Below are 21474 nucleotides of genomic sequence, written 5' to 3'. Positions count from 1 at the left end.
ACCTATTGCAGATTCAGTCTTCCCAGCCTGGTGCAGGTCTACAAATTTGTTTCTGGTGTCTCTTTGGTCTTGGCCATAGCGGAGTTTGGAGTGTGACCGTTTCAGGTTGTGGACAGGTGTCTTTTATACTGATGAGTTCAAACAGGTGCCATTAATGCAGGTAATGAGTAGAGGACAGAGCTGCCTCTTAAAAAATGTACAGGTCTGTGAGAGCCAGAAATCTTGCTTGTTTGTAGGTGACCAAATGCTTATTTTACAGAGGAATTCACCAATTAATTCATTAAAAATCAGACAATGTCATTTTTTTTTTCTCATTTTGCCTCTCAAAGGTGAGGTATCCCTCTGATGAAAATTACAGGCCTGTCTCATCTTTTTAAGTGGGAAAGCTTGCACAATTGGAGGCTGACTGAATACTTTTTTTGCCCCACTGTAAATATGTATTTTTTTTTATTGTGCACTATATTAATCCCCAATAATTTTTTTGATCTTGATATCCATGCTTTATTACACTGTAGTATATTAGCCACAAAACAGTCCATACAAGGGCATCCATTGTTGAGCAGAAAATGGCCGCGCCTCTTCACACAGTATGTAACAGATCGACATGATGCAGAGCACGCCCCGACTCTGATGAAATGCTTTTACGCTTGTGTGTGTGTTCAACAGAGTCTTGTTAGTTGTGAACAGCTGCTGCATGATGTCTCCAAACTGCGTCTGAGTGAATGAACTGATTAAACTGAGTGGCTGTCCCGACCGGCGAGGAAGAAAAGGGGGGATGCAGGGATGGAGGGGGCCACCGGGCTGAATAAGTGGCTTCATCATCAATGTCCCGTAAATCACTGAGGTGGACAGGCCTTTTAAATGACTTTTTTTCCCCTTCTCTCCTCCTCTGAGCCAGCGTTGAGTGGTCATGATGCTGTGGAGTCTTTTGCATTACAAGGAAACTATCATCTAGAACCTACTCCAGTGCATTGGGTTCACTGATTTCTTTTTTTCCCAACTCACCTAACATTTTAGACACACCGGAATGCATGAGATCCTATAGCAACCAAAGAGCTGTATCAAAGATTACTTGACCTTAAGTGTACCCAGCTGCGGTCCATGAGTGGGAAATGGGAATGCGGTTGTGTTCAGAATTCACAAACTACATTCAAACTCATGTTAAATGGGAGTCAGCACACACCTGGCACCATTTGTGATTGACCTCAAATAAAGTTGAGATGTTCGTGTAGGCTTTTCCTGACATTTTTTGTCATGTTTGACTGAGGCCATGGTCCACAGAGAGCTTCCACCATATCAAGAGCTTCAAATGTGTCAGTCAGAATAAGGATTAAAAATCATTTCCAAGGCTTTAAATAGTGAACATACGGAACATCGTGAATACAGTCAAGTCATCAAGTACTGACATTACCAATAACTGGACGTCCCTCTAAAATTGAGGAAAGGTTGGTCATGAAGCAGACAGCAATGTTGATGGAGCTGTAGGAATTTATGGCAAGTACTGGCTATTTAATACAGCTGATGACAATCTCCTGCCTTCTCTCTGGGCTGCATGATGGGTAGGGTGGCAAGGCCTTATCTTGCACAGCAAAAAATATATACAAAGTCTCCCAAATGCATGTGGGGAAATGTGTTATGGTCCAACCATCCATTTTCTTTTACTGCTTATCCTCACTAGGGTCGCGGGCTGGTGGAGCCTATCCCAATGAAAACAAACTTTTTGGCCATAATTCCAAAAGGTGTGTTTGCCATAAACAACACTACCCATCACCAAAAGAACACCATACCCAAAGTGAAGCTTGGTGGTGGCAGTATTATGCTTTGGGGCTGTTATTTCCTCAGCTGGAATTGGGGCTTTAGTCAAGGTGGCAGTAATTAAGAACATTTCCAAATAGAAGTCAGTGTTAGTGCAAACCTTCAGGCTTCTGATGGAAAGCAAAATAAATAAATAAAAGGCAGGAAAAGCCTATTAGAACACCTGAAATTCAATAGGCGTTAATCAGAGGCACTTCAAATGGTGGGTGATGTGTGCTAAGTCCTGTTTAACATGAGTTTGAAGGTGACTGGTTAATTCTGAACACAGCCACATCAGTTGTAGGGTGTGCACACAATCACATTTTAATTTACCCCCACCCCCCCCACCCCCAATTGCATTGTACAGGCTACATTAATGGTAGAAAAAAGCTTAAATGATTTTTCTTGGTTTCATTCTTTTATCATCACAAAATCCTGACATTTGAACAGGAGGGTGAAGACTATCCACTGAAGGTAGCTAGCTCGGTTAGGTAGACAGGTTATGATGGAAAATAGGTGTTAGGTTGATACTGCAGACAGAAATAAGTCCATTTCTTGCACTTGTTAGACTTTTTATTTTTATTGTTTTATATTTTGTTTCCATTTCAATACAAGCGTTAACCAATATTCAATATGAACTAATCATGGTGTTGAAGTATTTCCATGTGACATGTACATCCATGTCATCCATTTTAAAATAATAGTGACGAGCACATAACACAGATGCCTTGATGACTTGTGTTTGCCTGTGATACTGGAGCCATGCACACGATGCGAGAGTGATCTTTTTTTTTCCCCCCTCGCCCAATTACTGTATTACTTCTTCACCAACTGGATAACATCCTCGTCTTCCATCACGTGGTCCTTGCCCACCTTTTGAGGGTTGTGTTTGACAGACGATCCCCACACCAGCGCGCTGAAAAGGAGCATTGCACGAATCAAGCGGGATTGAAGCAAAGGTAAGCGATAGCAAACAACACCCTTCAGTGACACAAAAGACACTCTCTAATGTGGTGTGACACCGCTTTACCCCCACCGCCTCCCCGAAGGATCGCTAATGCTTGGCAGCACTAATGTATTGACTGATTGACGACCCGGGCGCTCCCATTTGGAGATGGAGCCCCGATCCAAACGGCTGCAGTTATGTCTCTGCAGTATCTGTGCATAAAAAGGCCAAGGGCTGTAACTGGTTAAATGGGCTCTTTTAGAGCACTGTGATTCCTGGTTAGTGGTTGATTTGGGACAAGTTCCTGCCTTTATCTTATAGAGGACTAAGCTTTAATACTTTTTCTTGAGAGAGTCTAAATGGATAAATCTAAATAAAGTGCCATTGTACTAATTGTGCTCAGTTGTTGCAAAATACTGCACTTTTCATGTAATTGCCAGTGGTCAACGATGCACTAAAATTCTAATCTAAATAAACCCTCAATGAAAACATTGTATACCCTTACTGGACAACTCATTAGGTATAGAATTAGCTACAGTACTTACTACTTGAATTCCTTGATGAGGTTCTTGTGAATCTTTAAGCAGAAGTCCTCGACGGCGGTGTGCTGGTCGGGCAGGACGACGGGAGAAGTGTAGTCGGGGAGCTGCCCTTTGGGTTTAGTGTAGCTGCGCATGTGAACACATCACATCTCAGGTTAGGAAAGACAGGACAAGGGGGTTGGGGGCGGGTGGGGGTTAAAAAAACAAACAAAAACAAAACAATACAAAATCTACTGTGGTTTGGGTACAAACTTACATGCGCACGAGCTTGAGGTAGTCCCACATCTTTTCCAGCAGGTCGTCGAAGTTCCAGCGGTGGTGGGCCGAGATGGGCACACAGTGCGGCACCTTGTAGATGACGTCAAGCTCCTCGATAGAGATCTGGTCGATTTTGTTAAGCACGTAAATGCAAGGGATGTACACCCTGTAGAGAGCAAAAAGTGCTGTCACTATGGGCAAAGCATATTAATGACTTGTCACATAAATATGTCAAGGTAAAACACAAAATAAAATGTTTTTGTCAGACTTTAGAATATGATTGGAGCTACCAAAACAGTTGTGCGGATTCCATGGAAAACATGCAATTTATAAAAGGAACCCATTTTAGCCCCAAATGCTTAAAACATTCTCCAACCATTTTAGCCCCAAATGCTCATAACAATTATAAATGTATTTTTTTTTCACCATTTACTTCTCAGATTTTTGACAAAAAAAAGAAATTACGGTCACAATTAAAATCAATCAACATCCTTGATGCTTGCTGACAGTTTTTCTTCGTTTTTGGGTCTGGTGCCCCTCATGTTCCTTTTGATAATACCCTTTTGTGGCTTACCCATCCTATGGAGGGTATCAATGATGGTCTTCTGGCCAGTTGTCAAGTCTGCGGTCTTCCCCATATTGAACCAAACTGAAGCAATTTAATGACACCTGGGGAAACCTATGCAGGTGCTTTGAGTTTAGTGGATGATTAGTGTGTGAGACACAGTTTAAAACATTTATGGCCTGCAAAATTTGGGCTGATTTCTTCACAGTATTCTAATTTTTTGAAAGCACGATTCTGTGGGTTTTATGAGCTGGAAGCCCAAATTATGTAGGAATAAACAAATAAATACTTGAAATTGTTTAAATTGTGGGCCCTGAGTCTATGAAAGTTTAACTTTTTGAATGGAATTACGGAAATAAACCTTTCCATGATATTCAATTTTTTTGGAAAGGGTCTGTGTCTCACTCACACACACACACAAAAATGCTTTTAATATTAAATATTTGTTTTTACCCACACAGTAACATTTTAAAATTTTCAATATGGCCCACAGTGGACTGTGTTCCCCACCCCCTTTTAAAGATTAGAGATGATTCCTGTTTAGAAGCACGTCCAACACACAGACGTCAGTGAAGCGGGACGTCTGCCGAGTGGCCACGCCCATGGAGAACTACAAAGGAAAGCCTGTGACGGCTCATCATCTCACCGATTTCCCTCCACCACATCGATGAGGTCATCCGCTGTGGAATCGCTGCGGAGGGTGATGTCGGCGTTGTGGATCTTGTACTCGGACAGGATGGTCTTCACCGTGTCGCCGTCCAGCTCACTTTGTGCACACTGCAGAGCACAACAGACAGACCATGCTTTACACAGGACAAAAAACTAATACCGTACAATAATGTGGAGAAGAAAATAAACATGCAAAATCAACGTAACTGTCCACTAATACAACTAAAAGGACACACACAGTGGCTGTAAAGTTGATGCCGCCTTTGTCCTTCTTCTTGAAGCCGATGTTGGGCGGGTGCTTGTTCAGTCGGATCCCAAAGCCCTCCAGCTCGTGTTCTATTAGCCTCTTGTGCAAAAGAGGCTTCAGCACATCTAGCACTATCAAGATGAGGTTGCAAGTTCGAGCCACTAGAGAACACAGTGTGGGAGATAGAAATCAAGTGTTGTAGCGTCGTATATGTGGTAAACATTAAAAAAATAATCATTTATTGCAAAACATGAAAACAGTAAATATTTGTAAGAAAAACACTTCTGGGATATGAATACAAAAATACTGACTGAAAAACTAAGTACAGCAGTAACTGAGCAAGCCTTCTTGTGCCGCATGATGACATTCAAGCAACTCACTGCACGTTTGTAACTTAAAAACTTTGTATGTTAGGACCGTTGTGAACTGAAGACTACCAGGGCTATTTCCTGGTGGGTTACACTGCAACACTGCCATAATGTCACATCATTTGCAGAGTTTTATTTATCTGAAAGACTGACTGTGCAAACAAGTTGGTGTTTTTTGGTGTTACCTGCAATAACTTGTCTGCCTCTGCCTTTGCCATCTTTCGCCCCTTCAATGATTCCAGGGAGATCCAAAAGCTGTAAGGTAACATGGCAACAAACTCAACATAAAATCACACACTGAAAACTGTCTGTAGCTGCTTAGCAGTTTTACCTTTTTTTATGTTTCATGTACCTGGATTTTTGCTCCTTTGTAGCGAATGACTCCAGGTACCGTTGTGAGGGTGGTGAACTCGTAGGCGGCAACCTCGGAGTAGACCCCCGCCAGGTTGCTCAGCAATGTCGACTTACCCACTGAGGGAAAACCCACAAAGCCAACACGGGCGTCGCCAGTTTTTGCAACATCAAAACCTGGAAAAAAGCGACATGACATCACACAGAGTGACTGGACACATCAATGTTGTTACATTGGATACATTTAATGTTCATATCAAAAAGGTTTTGTTGTGTAGTTGCTACAACTTGCAGAAATTGAGGCATGAATGGATTTCACCAGTTGGCAGCAACCACCAGAGGATGACAATATTTCAGGCCCAACTATTTTCCTGCCTAAATGAGCTGCCGCTAAAATCTAAATCTACTTGGTTTGGTTCAGGGACATTATGAACCAAGAAATAAAGTTTTCTGTCTAATCTCACACTACCGGTGGTCCTTGGTTCCATTCAGTTCCTACGAAAGCTACATATTAAATTTGTACAAACGTCAGATGCTGTAATCGAACACTAACCTATGCTAACGCAGTAGTAAAGTCATAATTCCAGTAAATATTTGTATAAATAAACAGTTCTATGACATAAATATAAAACAATCAAATGAAAAAAGTAAGTATAGTATTAACTGAGTGTGTCTTCTTGTGCCACATCACCATGTTTTCTTATGCCACTGAGCAACCTACTGCATGAACTAAAAACCTCATGTCAGGGCTGTGTATAAACCAAGGCCCTCTTTAGTCTGCAATACAGACTAGTGGAAAGCAAATGGAAACAAGTGAGAGTCCCCTGGATGGCAAAGTTAGCTTGTCCTTAGAATTGGATCTGCTTTACTGACATGCTTGCATTCCTCAATAACCAATAATGTCACAGTTACTTAATTGTGTCTTTGAATATGAAGAGATATAATTTTGAGACTCAGGTTCAACTGCATTTTTGTAACAGCTTTCTGCTTTTTTGAGCTAGAGATTTTATTTAATTCAAATTAAATGTTGGAATACAAGTATGCTAATTTGTCACTCTGAGTTCTGTCATGTCGCTAATTTTAGCCATTCACTTCCCTGAAACACCAATCAATGACATTTGTCAAAATCCTGTCCTTACTTTAAACAGTTATATGTGATTATAAACCGTAAAAAGTCAGTGAGAGTGACCTTCTCCCGTGCCGCCACCGCTGCCTCCTTTTGGCGTGATGAGCTCCCTCCTTAGCTTGGCCAGACGAGCTTTGAGCAGACCCAAGTGGTGAGCGGTGGCCTTGTTCCTCTGCGTCCTGGCCATCTACAACAAAAAACAGAGGCGAGACCCCCGTTAGGGCTCCTTTGCCTGACAGCTGTGAAACAAGCACTAGATTTACCATAAATGAAAAATTCCAGACATTCCTATATATATATATATTTTTTAAGACTGGGTCTTCAAATTAACACAATGACTATATTCAATCAATATTTTCATCAACTACACACATTATTTGGGATGGTATTATTTTTTATTTTATGTCAATTTTAAATTATATTATATTGCATACTTTTACTACGCCGTTGGTGTAGGTTTGTGATTGACTACACCGCATTCCAACTTATATCATCCCTATAGAGACGAAAAACCGGAGGATACTACATAAGTGTCTGTACAATATGAAGTGCTTCCACTGCATATTCACGATTTGCCACTTGATGTCAGAGAACCGTTAGTGGTGGCTGCTACTTTCACTGAATACGCCGAACATGAGCTATTAAAATGCATTCATTCTTCTAGATTCGTTTTTAGTCATATAAGCAAGTGTTACGCGCGGCAAAGCACTACTTTTATATTTGACAGGGCGACATCCTTGGCACCAAGATGGCATCAAAGCAATATTTTTCTAATAGATAGAAGTTCAGCGAATAACGGACGCTAGGTTATTTTGTGGTGAGACAGGGTTAGACGTGGATTAAAATTCGGTTCTGAACCCAGAAAAAGGGCACACATTACGATTAAACAACGACGACAGCAATAACTCAAGAGATACTGTTGAGCTTAATAATAATGATACAACTTCCATGACGGCAAAGAATTGGGAAAACGGCTGCCCTTAAAGAGCGGCGTAGTGTATTAGAAGGCCCAGCTTGTGTTACCGCAGCTAATTTCTGCTCGCGCTCCACGCTAGCCGTTAGCTACAACGTGACGTGAATCATTCCGCGAGCGCCACTTTTGCTTCCACGGTCTTACCTCATTTTCAATCTCTGCTATTTTGGCAAGTATGCTCATGATGGCTGCCTTGCGTTACCGTTAAGCAAATGACACACAGACGTGTCTAAAGTTTGGAAAAAATAAAAAAAATCGTGCGGCTCGCACACTGCTACCGTTCCACGCAAGCGTCAACGTGCACTTCCTGTCCCGAAATCTCGCGAGAATTCAGTAGTTCCACCCCCTCCCAGTCTTTGGCCTAGTTTGACTCATAGGACGAAATGTATAAATAAATGCCCATACGTTTAAGTTTTTCTTTAGAGGACTAAAACGTCAATTCAGGATGCAAATTTTGTGTAACAATGACAGAGAAATCTAGTATATTGTATTATATATATAATTTTGTAACTTCCATGCCTTTTTTTCATTGCATATTTTTACACGAAGTATGCATCAGAGGAGTTAAATATTGTAAATTGTTTTGTTTGTGTAGAGTATAATCCAGTGGTTTTGTATTATCATCACTCTGGGACCCGCATTTTCCTATTGTTGCGAAGTTGCGACCCACTTTTAATTTACAGTGTATTATATTTCATTCAATCGTTTATCCATCCATCCATTTTCTATACCACTTATACTGTTGAGGGTCACGGGGGCTGGAGCCTATCCCAGCTGACTTGAGGTGAAACGCAAACTGCACTCTGGACTGGTCACCAGTCAATTACAGGGCACATAAAGACAGACAACCAGTCACACTCTCACTAAGTGGGACCTGAACACACACTGCCTACATCAAAGTCAGATTAATGTACACTACACTTATACTAAACCATTGTAATGAAAAATGCACACATATTGATATAATATATATTAAAGTTTGTATTACAATTTCTTTATAATTAACATATTATTTATCTACGGCTATGTGACAGTCTAGATGTCCAGCAGATGAAAACTGCAGGTCCGGCTTCTATTATTCCCATTATTTGAGGAAATACTGTATGCTTAGAGAGGATGAGTGCTGTATGGATTGAAATCAAAATGAGACACATCACAAATCAGTTTTCAGCCACATTTATCATTTCTTGAATACACCTCAGTCGAACAATTTCCTGTAAAAATAAATGCAATTTCAATGATATATTTGAGAAAAAAAACATGTCCATAATTACATTCTGTAAAGAACCTCGCATATTTTATTTAACATTATATATATATATATATATATATATATATATATATATATACACTCCATTCTGATGAGTTTAACACCACATGCTTGATATGCTGAATCTGGGTGCCCAGATCCCTGTTGCTGTTCATTATTACACTGTAGGAGGTGTGCTTGTCCTCATCAAAATATACAAAAATAGTACTTTTCTATAAGGTAGATACGGTATTCAGCGAGTTCGTCAGCATCAGTTGTTGTCCAGCTGAGCACGAGGAGCACACGAAGGAAGGAGGAGCAATAGGAAGTGAAACACAGCAAGACAAGACAAAATTCATTATTACTGAGTTTGTGACATCTGTACTGTATAGATATGTAACGTCAGCTTGTGTAACACAAATAGGGGGTTTGTCCCCATTCGTCCACCCTTGCCATAACTCAAAATCTTCTTCATTAGAATACGTCATCAAACATCAGTCTTATATTGAAGTGTATTGATTATTAAAAGTAAGTGCAGTTACCGACTTTGATGCATTCACTTTGACTGGAGGAGTTTTACTAAGACGAGGTACACGCATACTAAAAACCAGGCCAAATTTCTAGCACTTTTCCTCTCTTTTGGCCCATCTGTCGGTTGTCTCTAAAACCTTATTCTCAGTGATTATCTTGTAGTGTGTGTTAAGAGTTATTTTTCCTCCCTCTACCACTAAAAACGGCCGTGGCCGACCATCTCAAATGTTAAACCTCGTCATTATTTCGGGTCTCAAATCATTACTTGCAGTGGCGTCCCTAGCTTTAACGGCACCCTGTGCAGGACCCCCCTTTGGCGCTACCACCCCTAACCAACACATACACACACACTGGAGTGGACCTTATGTTTTCTTGTTGAACTATAAACAAATAAAAATACAGCACCAGCAAATAAGGAAAGGGACATTAAGAATAAAAAACAAACAAACAAAAAAACTATTTTACTGCAAAAATGAAAATAAAAAAACTCAAGGGAACCTTATTGCAATCATTTTGGCTTTGTTTCTAAGTGTGCTTGCTTTCTTTTATGTCAAGGCTTAGATTGTTAAATTCTTTCAAAAGCCTTTCCTACTAGCCTTCCTTGATGCAAATTCTTCTATGATATCCTTGTATGATTACTGCACCCCACTCTGCATCTATTCCACAGAGGGCGACTCCACAACGCGGCGCAAATTCCCCATAAAAAACGCAAATGATTGACACGGCATTACACAACAGAAAACCATTTCATGTAGCATTTTAAAAAATATATAATTTTGCGGACACGTTGCCACCACCCTAGCAATGCAGCCCTGTACTGCTGCACATAATGAACACGCCCCCAAAAAACGCCACTGCGTCTGTGTTCAACACAGAGTTGGGCAGAGCTACTAACTACCTGGTTGTGATGTGAAACAGAAAGATAGCGGAAGCGACTTGAAGCTCATGTTCAACACAACCAGTTGTTCCCTCATTTGTGTACGGAAACAGCGTGACCTTCAGGTCGAGCTAACTTTCTGTAGATTTGCCATTGTTAACATGATGGTTGACTGACTTTTCTCCAATCAGATTGGGAAAAATCATTCTTAACACAATAGACACCAATGCATATTTTCTCAACATAATCTTTCAGACATCTGAGAGTCAGGCCTTTGTTGACTTACTGTAGATCTCAACTGAGCGAAAATGCTCCAATTTGTCCCGATTGTCACTATGTGTGTACCTCGCCTTTGATACGTGTACCCCACCTAATTATAAAGTATTGTGCCCCCCTTACCAAAAATAACTTTTTCTGCATCCATGTTGGTTCTTTTACCTCGTGAGTCTTATCAGTGAATAGCTCTAGCATAGCTCTAGAACAGCAATCAACTACCTTTACTGGGTCTTTTGGTGATATTTAATGAAAAATTTATGTTATGCTAACATGCTAATATTCAAATACAGATACCGCTAATGTGCAAGCCAATTGCACAAAATAATGATAATACGAAGGAAGCAAAGAGACAATATGGTTTCTGCATCTGCAAGAGGGCTCGGGATCGTGTTGTGATCGTGTAAGCCATCATGGCAGTCTTTTGCTTATTTGCTGGTAACCACTCTTGACGTGCCCCCTTCAGGCTTTACTCTGTATTTGTGGTTACCTGGTCAATCAAATTTAAGTACTAATAAATATAATAATACATTTAAAAAAGCCCTAGTATGGTTGTTTAACAGAGCTAGATTAATGCGACTGCTGTAATTTGGGCTGCAAGGTTGGTCTTTAAAATATTATCGCAATATTTCAGTGCATATAGTGTATAGTGTATATTGTCATTATTACATTATATACACTGAATATTTTTGTAATATGTTTACCTTAGGCACTATGCACTAAATACATATTGTTATACTCTGGAATATCGTGGGAGTATTTTAAGGACATGCCACACAACCCAAATTACAGCATCGGACGTACTTTAAACCTCAACTATCAAGTCTATCAATTTATTAGACGGCAAGCCCTGCTGCCGACGGATAAAACATATTTCATTCTTTTTTCATTCATACGTTATGAAAGGTCATTTTCAAAACTGAAAATAATAAAAACATATCTCATGTCTTTCAATGTCACATGAGCACCTGACCAGTCTGGCTTTCATCATTAAGAGCGTTGAAAAATGATTTCTTCCAGCTGAGGTAAAGTGTGTAAAAATAGTTGAAGTGTTTTCTGACAGGAGGAGGTATCACTTGGGGGGGAAAAAACAATACATTTGTTTAATTGATATTTAGATCGAATAATGTGTTCCTTTCATGTTTTATCTGTGTTTAAATATTCAGAATGTCTTCCATTCTGATAATTTTTTCCAAGTCCAGTGAACCACCATTCTTAGAGGACGATAGACAAACTGCAAAAATCTGCAATTGCTGCCCACAGAAAAAGGTGTGTAATTGCCCATAGATGCCACAAGATAGCAGCCATTCCCTTTTTTTCCATTAGGCAAGACTGTGGTCTAAATAAATGAAGCTCCTCCCCTCAGTTCAACATGGTTGCTTGGCACCAGGAGCCCACCAGATGGTACAAAAGCAATGTTCTTTAGACATCCACCCATCCATCCAATTTTTGTACTGCTTATCCTCACAAAGGTCGCGGGCGTGCTGGAGCCTATCCCAGCTATCTTTGGGTGAGAGGCGGGGTACACCCTGAACTGGTCGCCAGCCAATCGCAAACAACAATTCGCACTCACATTCATACCTACGGGCAATTTAGAGTCTTCAGTCAACCTCCCATGCATGTTGTTGGGATGTGGGAGGAAACCAGAGTACCCGGAGAAAACCCACGCAGGTACGGGGAGAACATGCAAACTTCACACAGGGGGGGCCGGAATTTGAACCCTGGTCCTCAGAACTGTGAGGCAGATGTGCTAACCAGTCGGTCACCGTGCCGCCTTCCTTAGACATGGCTTTGGCAAATAGTGGACTTTTTCTGTGAACAACTAAGGGTAGGTTCCCCCAAATATCTGCAACAAGGTGAATTTTTGCAGGGGTTTACTGTACTAGGCCTGATACTTTGGGGGAGCATACAATCAAGAAGTTGTCCCCGGGAATCACGAGACCTCTGCACAGTACTGTTCTACAGGGCACTGATGTTGAAGCTGTTTCTAACCTAAAAGATGATATTTCTTCGTATTTGCCTTCAGGTGTCACTCCAGTCCACCCACCTCAAACCTTTCCCCCAATATCACTGTCAGTTTCCAGTGAGAAGCACTATTTTAGTGCAGTAGTTTCCCACTCGCTGACAGGCCTTTACTGAGGGAAGAGTGATGCCAACACTGAGGTAATAGGAAGCAAAAACTAAAAAATAAACTGCATGTAGTTACCCACTAGCTTGGATTCTGTCATCAGAATTTGGATAATACTTATTGAAGCCATAAGGCTTTAAGATAAATGCAACTTAGCCATATGATGGCAAAAGTCTTCAATGGAGGCTTTCCCTTCGGACCCTAGCTGCTCTCGGAAGAGGTGGGCGCCATGGACAACGACCGCTGCCGCGACGCCGACTGCAAGCGTTCGGGGCTGTGTTTGTCGTAAGGCTGCAGCTGCACCTCCAGGAAGTCCCTGTGCTGCTGGCTGATCACCTGACTGATGAGCGTGGGCAGAGCCTGCAGGTTGCTCAGCAGAGTCTCCAGCTTTGTTTCCAGCATTGCGATCCTCTTCTCCATGTCTTCTCCTCGCTCGTTCAAGTCCGACACCATGTCATACATGATGTTCTGAGTCTGGGAAAAGGCAGAGAAGACGCAGCATTAGCTTCGAATCTCTTCTTTCCCCCTTGCTCACTAACATTACACGTTAATAAAGAGACTTCAATGCAGCTGGCTGAATATGGATTTCTGAAAAGGAAAGAAATAAGAATCATACATAGGCTGCACATGAAAATATCTTCAATTATATCTATCATGTAATCGCAGAAACATAATTCAAATCAGCAAAACAACAATATAATTAGAATTTTTTATCATGAAATACACCTAAATAGGTTGTAACTATAGTATCATGGCAGTCCCTTATAGCAGTGTTTTCCAACCACATATTTGGCATTAGAAACATCTCACAGCACACCCCTAACAAAAATATCACAATAACTACTGTATATGTACATTGAAATAATGATATTGTCTCAATTTATACAGAAATTGACTTACAGTGAAACTATGGAGCGTGTGAAACCAGGGGCTAGGGCTGGCTTTTGTATTTGTTGATGTGGCAATTTTTAATTGTATTTATTGGGGCTCACCTTTGCCCCTCACTCTGGCTCAGGTTGCCGCAAGAAGAAGAAACTAGTAGACTATTGGTCAGGCCATACAGTAGCTCATTTGCATAAGGCACAAATTGAGCTGATTTCAGCAAGAAGAAATAATGTGTGTAAAGTGTATTTGGACAAAAACGTTATTAAGACACCTTGGGACTGTTTTAAAATTTGAATAAAATGCTTAATATGTCTCCTTTAAGACAACAGATGCCTCACAAAGCAGTAAAACTATGCCATTTCCCCCAGCCAAGCCCAAAATAAATACAATAATACAGTGGAATGAAGTATTTGTACAATTTGTACTTCAAGATTTTCTGGAGAGACTCTCCTCATAAGTCAAACCAATTTTGAAGTTCAAACCATCGTAATGCACGACAGGATGCAAGATTTCAACTCACTGAATTTACTACTTCCACACAGCATCACTCTGCAAACACCTTCCTGTTCCCTTTCTCTACAAAGGGTGAGCAGTTTCACTTTATTTTATTTTATCATACAGTAGTGAACTTCTCTGTATACTTGTATGACAGTTAAAAATGTTTTACAATAGTGATAGTTTGAGCCTGGAATTACAACAAGTCAACCAGTGTGATAGGGCAGATTTGGTTCCACTGTATTGTGAAAAAGTTATCGGCATATAAGTCATATACAGGTATGACTGGTAAACTGTATTTCAACGAGTGCCCTATAAAAAGGCAGTGTACTTAAATGAAACAGTCAATGTCATGTTATTGCCACCTATTAAAAATAACCTTGTTGCTACTAAACGGTAATAGCTGATCAGCAAAGCCAAGTAAAAAGCAGCAAGCCCCAAAGTAGTAAGAACTAACAGAGTGTATCCAAAGAGGAGTAAAGGTTAAAAGCAGAACACCACATCCAATATGGTTGGAGGCACATTCAATAACATGAGCACATTACTTATCTTTACAGCTGTACCCTCCAGAAGCAGGCAAAAGCAACATATTTGCCGGCGGAGACACGGGCCACAAGGGCTCATGTTTTAAGAGAAGGTACATGTTTGGTACATTAGCCTTGTGTGACCTTGAGATGACAAAAAAAGTGCCGCTGAGTTTCACGGTATACTTTCAGCTCGTCTGGTGCATCTTGTTCACACACATTTACATGTTCTATGGATAGCGAGGTTCATTTATTTAAAAACATAATAATAAAAAATCCCCTATTGAAGAGAAACTGTCACTTTGAAAAAGGACTATTGAAGAGAGACAGTAACAGAGTCGGGATAACTTCAGTGAATATACCGTCATTGTATAGCTCCCCCACCAAGAAACAAGGCGTTCCAGTGCGGAAAAAAACACAGCATATATAGCATGGGAAATACAGTGGTACCTTGACTTACAAATGCTGCGACTTTTTCTGTCCTGGAAAAAAATAAATTGTCCATAGGTGTAAATGTGAGTGTGAATGGTTGTCTGGCTGTGCTCTGTGACTGACTGGCAGCCAGTCCAGGGTGTAACCCACATGTCGCTTATAGTCAGCTGAGATATACTCCAGCTAATCTGCGACACTGGCGCTATAGAAAATGGATGGAAGGATTTGTACATAGCAAGGCTTCCCATCTAATAAACACCTTTAACCTAATAGTTACCTGGTACTGGCCATATATGAGAAAATAAAGGCCTTCATAATATGAGAAACTCAACCTCTTCAGCAGTGACTCCCAACCACCGTGCCATGGGAAATTATCCACTTTCACTCAATTGAGCATCTTTTTTTTTTTATTTGAAAAAATAGTGGAGGAAAAGTGCTCTATTAAATGTATCACATAATGTGCGGAGGTGCAAATGGCACCGCAGCTCCACGAAGCGCAATTTGCATCTACACTGCTCTCTTGTGGCAACACTTTCTTACAACAAAGGGGCCAAAAACCAGCTGCTGTGTGCATATAAAAGCCCACTTGCAGCTGTTTTTCTAGCACATGGCCAAATATTAGACTTCATGACATGCTGGATCAGATCCAGTTTGACTGCAGTGTTCTTTTGAATGTCAAACGCTTGCTCTCTCTCTCTCTCTGTGTGTGTGTGTGTGTGTGTGAATCATCAGAACCCAGAAATTCTTTTTCTCAGTTTACTGGTTCTGCTGTGTCAGGTTGGCCTGCTTCCCGGTCTTGGCCTTAAAGGTCCAGTTTTTTTTTTTTTTAAAGCTAGTTGGACCGCCATAGAGTGACTCTCTAACATGGAGTTAGTATAAAAGTGTCAATTTCATTTAAAAAAAGCACCTTGGTTTTGTCATCCGAGTATCCAGAAAAGGCCCCTCTGGCAGCTACAATGGTGTGAAAAAAGTATTTTCCCCCTTCCTGATTTTTAATCTTTTGGATGTTTGTCACACTTAATTGTTCCCCATGATCAAACAAACAAACAAACAATATTAGTCAAAGACAACACAATTAAACACAAAATGCTTTTTACATGTTTTTTTTTAATTATTAAAGGATAACAAAAATCCAAACCTACATGGCACTGTGTGAAAAAGTGATTGCCACCTAAACCTAATAACTGGTTGGGCCACCCTTAGCAGCAACAACTGCAATCAAACGTTTGCGATAACTTGCAATGAGTCTCTTACAGCGCTGTGGAGGAATTGTGGCCCACTCATCTGTACCGAATTGTTGTATTTCAGCCACATTGGAGGGTTTTCAAGCATGGACTGCCTTATTAAGGTCATGCCACAGCATCTCAATATGATTCAGGTCAGTACTTTGATTAGGCCACTCCAAAGTCTTCATTTTGTTTTTCTTCGGCTATTCAGAGGTGGAAGAAGTTCATTTCAACTTGAGGAGCAGAATTCATGGTTGCATTTATCACAGCAAGTCTACCAGGCCCTGAAGTAGCAAAACAGCCTCTGACCATTACTACCACCACCTTGTTTGACTTTTGGTATGATGTTCTTTTTCTGAAACGCGGTGTTAATTTTATGCCAGATGAAATGGGACACACATCTTCCAAAAAATTCAACTTTTGTCTCGTCAGACCACAGAGTATTTACCTAAAAGTCTTGGGTATCATCAAGATGTCTTCTGGCATTATTGAGACGAGCCTTAATGTTCTTTTTGCTCAGCAGTGGTTTTTGTCTTGGAACTCTGCCATGTAGGCCATTTTTTCCCACTCTCTTTCTTATGGTGGAGTCATGAACATTGACCTTAACTGAGGCACGTAAGGCCTGCAGTTCTTTGGATGTTGTTGTGGAGTCTTTTATGACCTCTTGGATGAGTCGTCGCTGCGCTGTTCGGGAATTTTGGTCGGCCGGCCACTCCTGGGAAGGTTCACCACTGTTCTGTTTTCACGATTTGTGGATAATGGCTCTCACTGTGTCTCAATGCTTTAGAAATGACTTAACCTTTTCCTGGCGGCACGGTGGGGACTGGTTAGAGCGTCTGCCTCACAGTTCTGAGGACTGGGGTTGAATCCCCGGCCCCGCCTGTGTGGAGTTTGCATGTTCTCCCCGTGTCTGCGTGGGTTTTCTCCAGGCACTCTGGTTTCCTCCCACATGGTAGGTTAATTGAAGTCTCTAAATTTCCCCTAGGTGTGAATGTAAGGTTGTTTGTTTATGTGTGCCCTGCGATTGGCTGGCAACCAGTTCAGGGTGTACCCCGCCTCCTGCCCGATGATCGCTGGGATAGGCTCCGGCATTCCCGCGACCCTTGTGAGGATAAGCGGCTCAGAAAATGAACGGATGGATGGGTTAACCTTCTCCACACTGATAGATCTCAATTACTTTCTTCCTCATTTGTTTCTTTTCGATCCCAGCATGATGTCTCACTTTTGAGGATCTTGTCTACTTCACTTTGTTAGAGAAGTCCTATTTAAGTGATTTCTTGATTGAGAACAAGTGTGGCAGTACCAGGCCTGGGTGTGGCTAGAGAAATTGAACTCAGGTATGATAAACCACAGTAGTTTTAATAGGGGGGGGCAATCACTTTTTCACACAGGGCCATGTAGCTTTGGATTTATTTTCTCCCTTAGTAATAAAAACCTTCATTTAAAAACTGAATTTTGTGTTTATTTCTGTTGTCTTTGGTTACCATTTCAATTTTTTTGATGAAGAGAAACATTTAAGTGTGACAAACATGCAAAAAAATAAGAAATCGGGAAGGGTGCAAACCCTTTTTCACACCACTGTACTTCTGTTTGACCAGGTTTGTATCCGCTTTGTTCATATTTGGGTAAGACCGCCCCCTTGGTTGCCTCCGTGTAGAAGACCCACTTGCGAGAGCCCACGTTTGTTGTGTTGACAGCGCTGGCTCGGGAGCGGAAAAGGAAGGCGGAGATCTTCACCAGTGTCGTAGATAAGCGCGACAAAATTTAAATGACCTGATTTCAGGCCTCTTGGCAGAAAAACGTCTGGAACTTAGGAATGATGACGGATGACTTTAATTCATATTTCACATGTTTACTGTGGCACCAAAGAGAGAATATTACATCCCAAATAGTAGAAAAAGTTGGTTTGGCAAAATATGGGGGCTTTAAAGGTTCTGTTTAGTGCATCTGGAGACAAACCTTGACAGAATACCCACACAGTACACACGCGCACACACACACACACACACACACACAGTACACACACACACAGGGGGGCAGTAATTGTCAAAACACATTGTGGAAGAAAAGACGAGATGAGTGCAGAGAACCAGAATTGGCACACGTGAAACGCCTGTCTGTTCATTTGACACCTGTAGACTTTGATTGAAGAGTGACGTGGCATGCGCCACAACAACACACACATAAGAAGAGAAGTGTATCAGTCTTTTCTCATGTGCAATGCAGCAGATATCTGTTATAGTCCATATATCTTACCTTGGCAAGGTCCACTAGAGAGTTTGCTTGGTCATTCAGCTTGCGTTGCTCCATTTTAACACTTCTCAATCTGAACACAAGACCATCCATAGGCCAGTAAATGAACGCTGCTATCAATAGTGGGTGGGGTTAGCTTTGTGCACACACAGGGCATACACACGCAGCACGGGCCCGGGTCATGCACAAGGATGTGTGTGTAATGAGAAAGAATGCAAGGGTTTGCAGGGGTCACTCTGGTTGGAGCTGCATGCAAGTGGAAAGGAGCCTCAAGAAGGGAACGCGCTACTGTAGAGCTTTTCACTTGTACAGCTATGAAATGGACTCAAATGGAGCACTAGTGCACTTTAATGTGGTACAGGTTCAATTGCCACTTGACAAAAAATAATACAGTAAGTCTTTTGCATTTATTTTCTTTTTTTTGTGAAAACATCGTGACAGTGACTATCTATCTGAACATAAAAAGATTGGACATCCTGCAGATGCAAAATCATACTTGCAATCCTTTTTTGCTGCTTTTTATAAGTGAGACTTTTGGGTTGATGTACTGTATATTTGTGAATGGTTCTGAAAAGAGGAATGATGTTGGATTTATGCCCCCCCAGGTTGCTAAACTATAAGTTTTAAAGTGTGTGATGTTTTGAGATGGCCTCATTAAGCAAAGTGGATCCAAACAAATTAATAAACATGCTTAATCATTTCATTTGTTAAAATTGTATTGATATTTTATCACCTCCATCTGTCAGTATATGCTTATGACATTCATTTAACTGGTATTCCTAGGAACAATTTAGGTAAATATAAGTTATCTCATATACAGCGGCTGAAATAAGTATTTAACGCGTCACCATTTTTCTCACTGAATATATATCCAAAGGTGCTATTGACATGAAATTTTCACCAAATGTTGGGAACAACCCAAGTAATCCATACATACAACGAAAGTAGAACAAATAAGATCAGAAATGAAGTTGTGTGTAAAAATGAGAAATGAGACAGGGAAAAAGTATTGAACACATGAAGAAAAGGAGGTGCAAAAAGGCATGGAAAGCCAAGACAACACCTACAAAAAGGTCTCATTACCAAGGTGTGAGTCAAGACACATCTCATGATGGGTAAGAGCAGAGAGCTGCCTCAAGACCATCGCAAAGTAATTGTTCCAAAACATTATGATGGCATTGGTTACAGGCGCATATCTAAGCTTCTGAGCTTTCCACTGAGCACAGATGGGGCATTAATATGTAAGTGGAAAGCCAGTCACACCACCATGATCAGGTGCTCCTCGCAAGATTTCTGACAGCGGAATGCAATGAATAATCAGAAGAGTTGTCCAACAGACGAGGACCACCTGTGGAGAGCTTCAAAAAGACCTGGAATTAGCAGATACTGTTCTCACAAGGAAAACAGTGAGTGATGCACTCTCACCATGCAAGACCCCGTTTGCTGGAAAAAAAGTATGTCAAAGGTCATTTAAAGTTTGCTGAACAACATTTGGACAAGCCATTTAAATACTTGGAGATGAGTCTGGTCTGATGAGAGCAAAATTTAACTGTTTGGATGCCATAATGCATCCACGTTTGGAGGAGAAATGGCGCCGCACATCACCCTAAAAACACCATACCAACACTGAAGTATGGAGGTGGGAACATGATGGTGTGGGGGCTACTTTTCAGCAAATGGTATTGGTAAACATCACATTATTGAAGGAAAGATGAATGGGAAAATGTACCAAGACATTCTTTATAAAAATCTGCTGCCATCTACAAGGATGATGAAAATGAAATGAGGATGGGCATTTCATCAAGACAGTGATCCAAAACATACTGCCAAGGAAACTCTCAATTGATTTCAAAGAAAAAAAAAGCTGCTAGAATGGCCCAGCCATTCACCTGACTTGAATCCAGTCAAAAATCTATGGAAAGAACTGAAACTAAAGGTCCATAAAAGAAGCTCACGGAAGCTTCAAGATTTGAAGACAGCTTGTGGAATGGGCCAAAATCACACCAGAGCAATGCATGCGACTAGTTTCTCCATACATGAGGCGTTTTGAACCTGTCATTGCAAACAAAGAGTTTTGTACAAAGTAATAAATAAATACCAGTTGGCGTGTTCAATACGTTTTCCCTGTGTCATATCACATTATTACACATAACTTAATTTCTGAGCTCATTTGTTCTACTTTCATTGTATGTATGGATTACTTGGGGGTTTCCCAACATTTGGTGAAATTTTCATGTTAATAGCGCGTTTGGAAATATATTTAGTGAGAAATGGTGACGTGTTAAATACTTATTTCAGGCACTGTATCTTTAACTATATTACAAAAATATTTTTTAACAACTCCAAAAGTCAATCTGCAGCTAAAATTTTACTTTAATTTTCCATCCCAAGAATAATTTAGGTAAAAGAGTAATTATATTTTATATATTTTATTTAATTATATCATTATTATTCCACTAAAATTTAACAACCCCAAAACATTGAATTTTAAATTGCATTCAAATAACAAATTATTTAAATGTTGACGTAATTGTAGTTTTTGTTATATATTTTATTGTAATCTATCAATTCCCCCAAACATGTATTCCTCAAGTCTGAACTGTAACTACTGCACACATTATAATTCACCTGTACTAATTTGCTATTCTCCTTTCAGTGACCTTAAAAAAAAACAGCTGTCGAGTTTTCACCACATGTGCCTTTAGAAAGAAAATCTCCATCAATAAACCTCTAGATAAATTGAATGCACTTATAGGATCATT

General features: G+C 40.5%; 2 protein-coding genes across 3 annotated transcripts in view; both read right to left on the bottom strand.

The window, feature by feature from the left end:
* Positions 1–2345: 2345 nt before the first annotated feature.
* drg1 (developmentally regulated GTP binding protein 1) lies at positions 2346–8181 on the bottom strand. Its single transcript, XM_061747437.1, has 9 exons — positions 7984–8181; positions 6930–7053; positions 5742–5917; positions 5575–5644; positions 5013–5182; positions 4752–4882; positions 3539–3706; positions 3286–3408; positions 2346–2710 (listed from the first exon to the last, which is right to left on the bottom strand). The coding sequence occupies exons 1-9, from the start codon at positions 8020–8022 to the stop codon at positions 2611–2613; spliced, it is 1101 nt and encodes a 366-aa protein (XP_061603421.1). The 5' UTR covers positions 8023–8181; the 3' UTR covers positions 2346–2610.
* Positions 8182–11000: 2819 nt separating this feature from the next.
* The window catches only part of kcnn2 (potassium calcium-activated channel subfamily N member 2), a 36848-nt gene continuing 26374 nt past the window's right edge, over positions 11001–21474 (bottom strand). The window contains exons 8-9 of one of the 2 annotated variants that reach the window (XM_061747269.1): positions 18716–18785; positions 11001–13371 (exon numbers count right to left, since the gene is read on the bottom strand). In XM_061747269.1, the coding sequence (XP_061603253.1) occupies positions 13099–13371; positions 18716–18785 (343 nt within the window). In that variant the 3' untranslated portion in view covers positions 11001–13098. The remainder of the gene's footprint in view (positions 13372–18715; positions 18786–21474) is intronic. The other variant, XM_061747268.1, reaches the window with a different exon arrangement.

Source organism: Phyllopteryx taeniolatus, chromosome 15, assembly GCF_024500385.1.
Source record: "Phyllopteryx taeniolatus isolate TA_2022b chromosome 15, UOR_Ptae_1.2, whole genome shotgun sequence".
Lineage (NCBI taxonomy): Eukaryota > Metazoa > Chordata > Actinopteri > Syngnathiformes > Syngnathidae > Phyllopteryx > Phyllopteryx taeniolatus.
The sequence above is the reverse complement of the archived record's forward strand: the minus strand, read 5'-3'. Positions and strand labels throughout refer to the sequence as shown.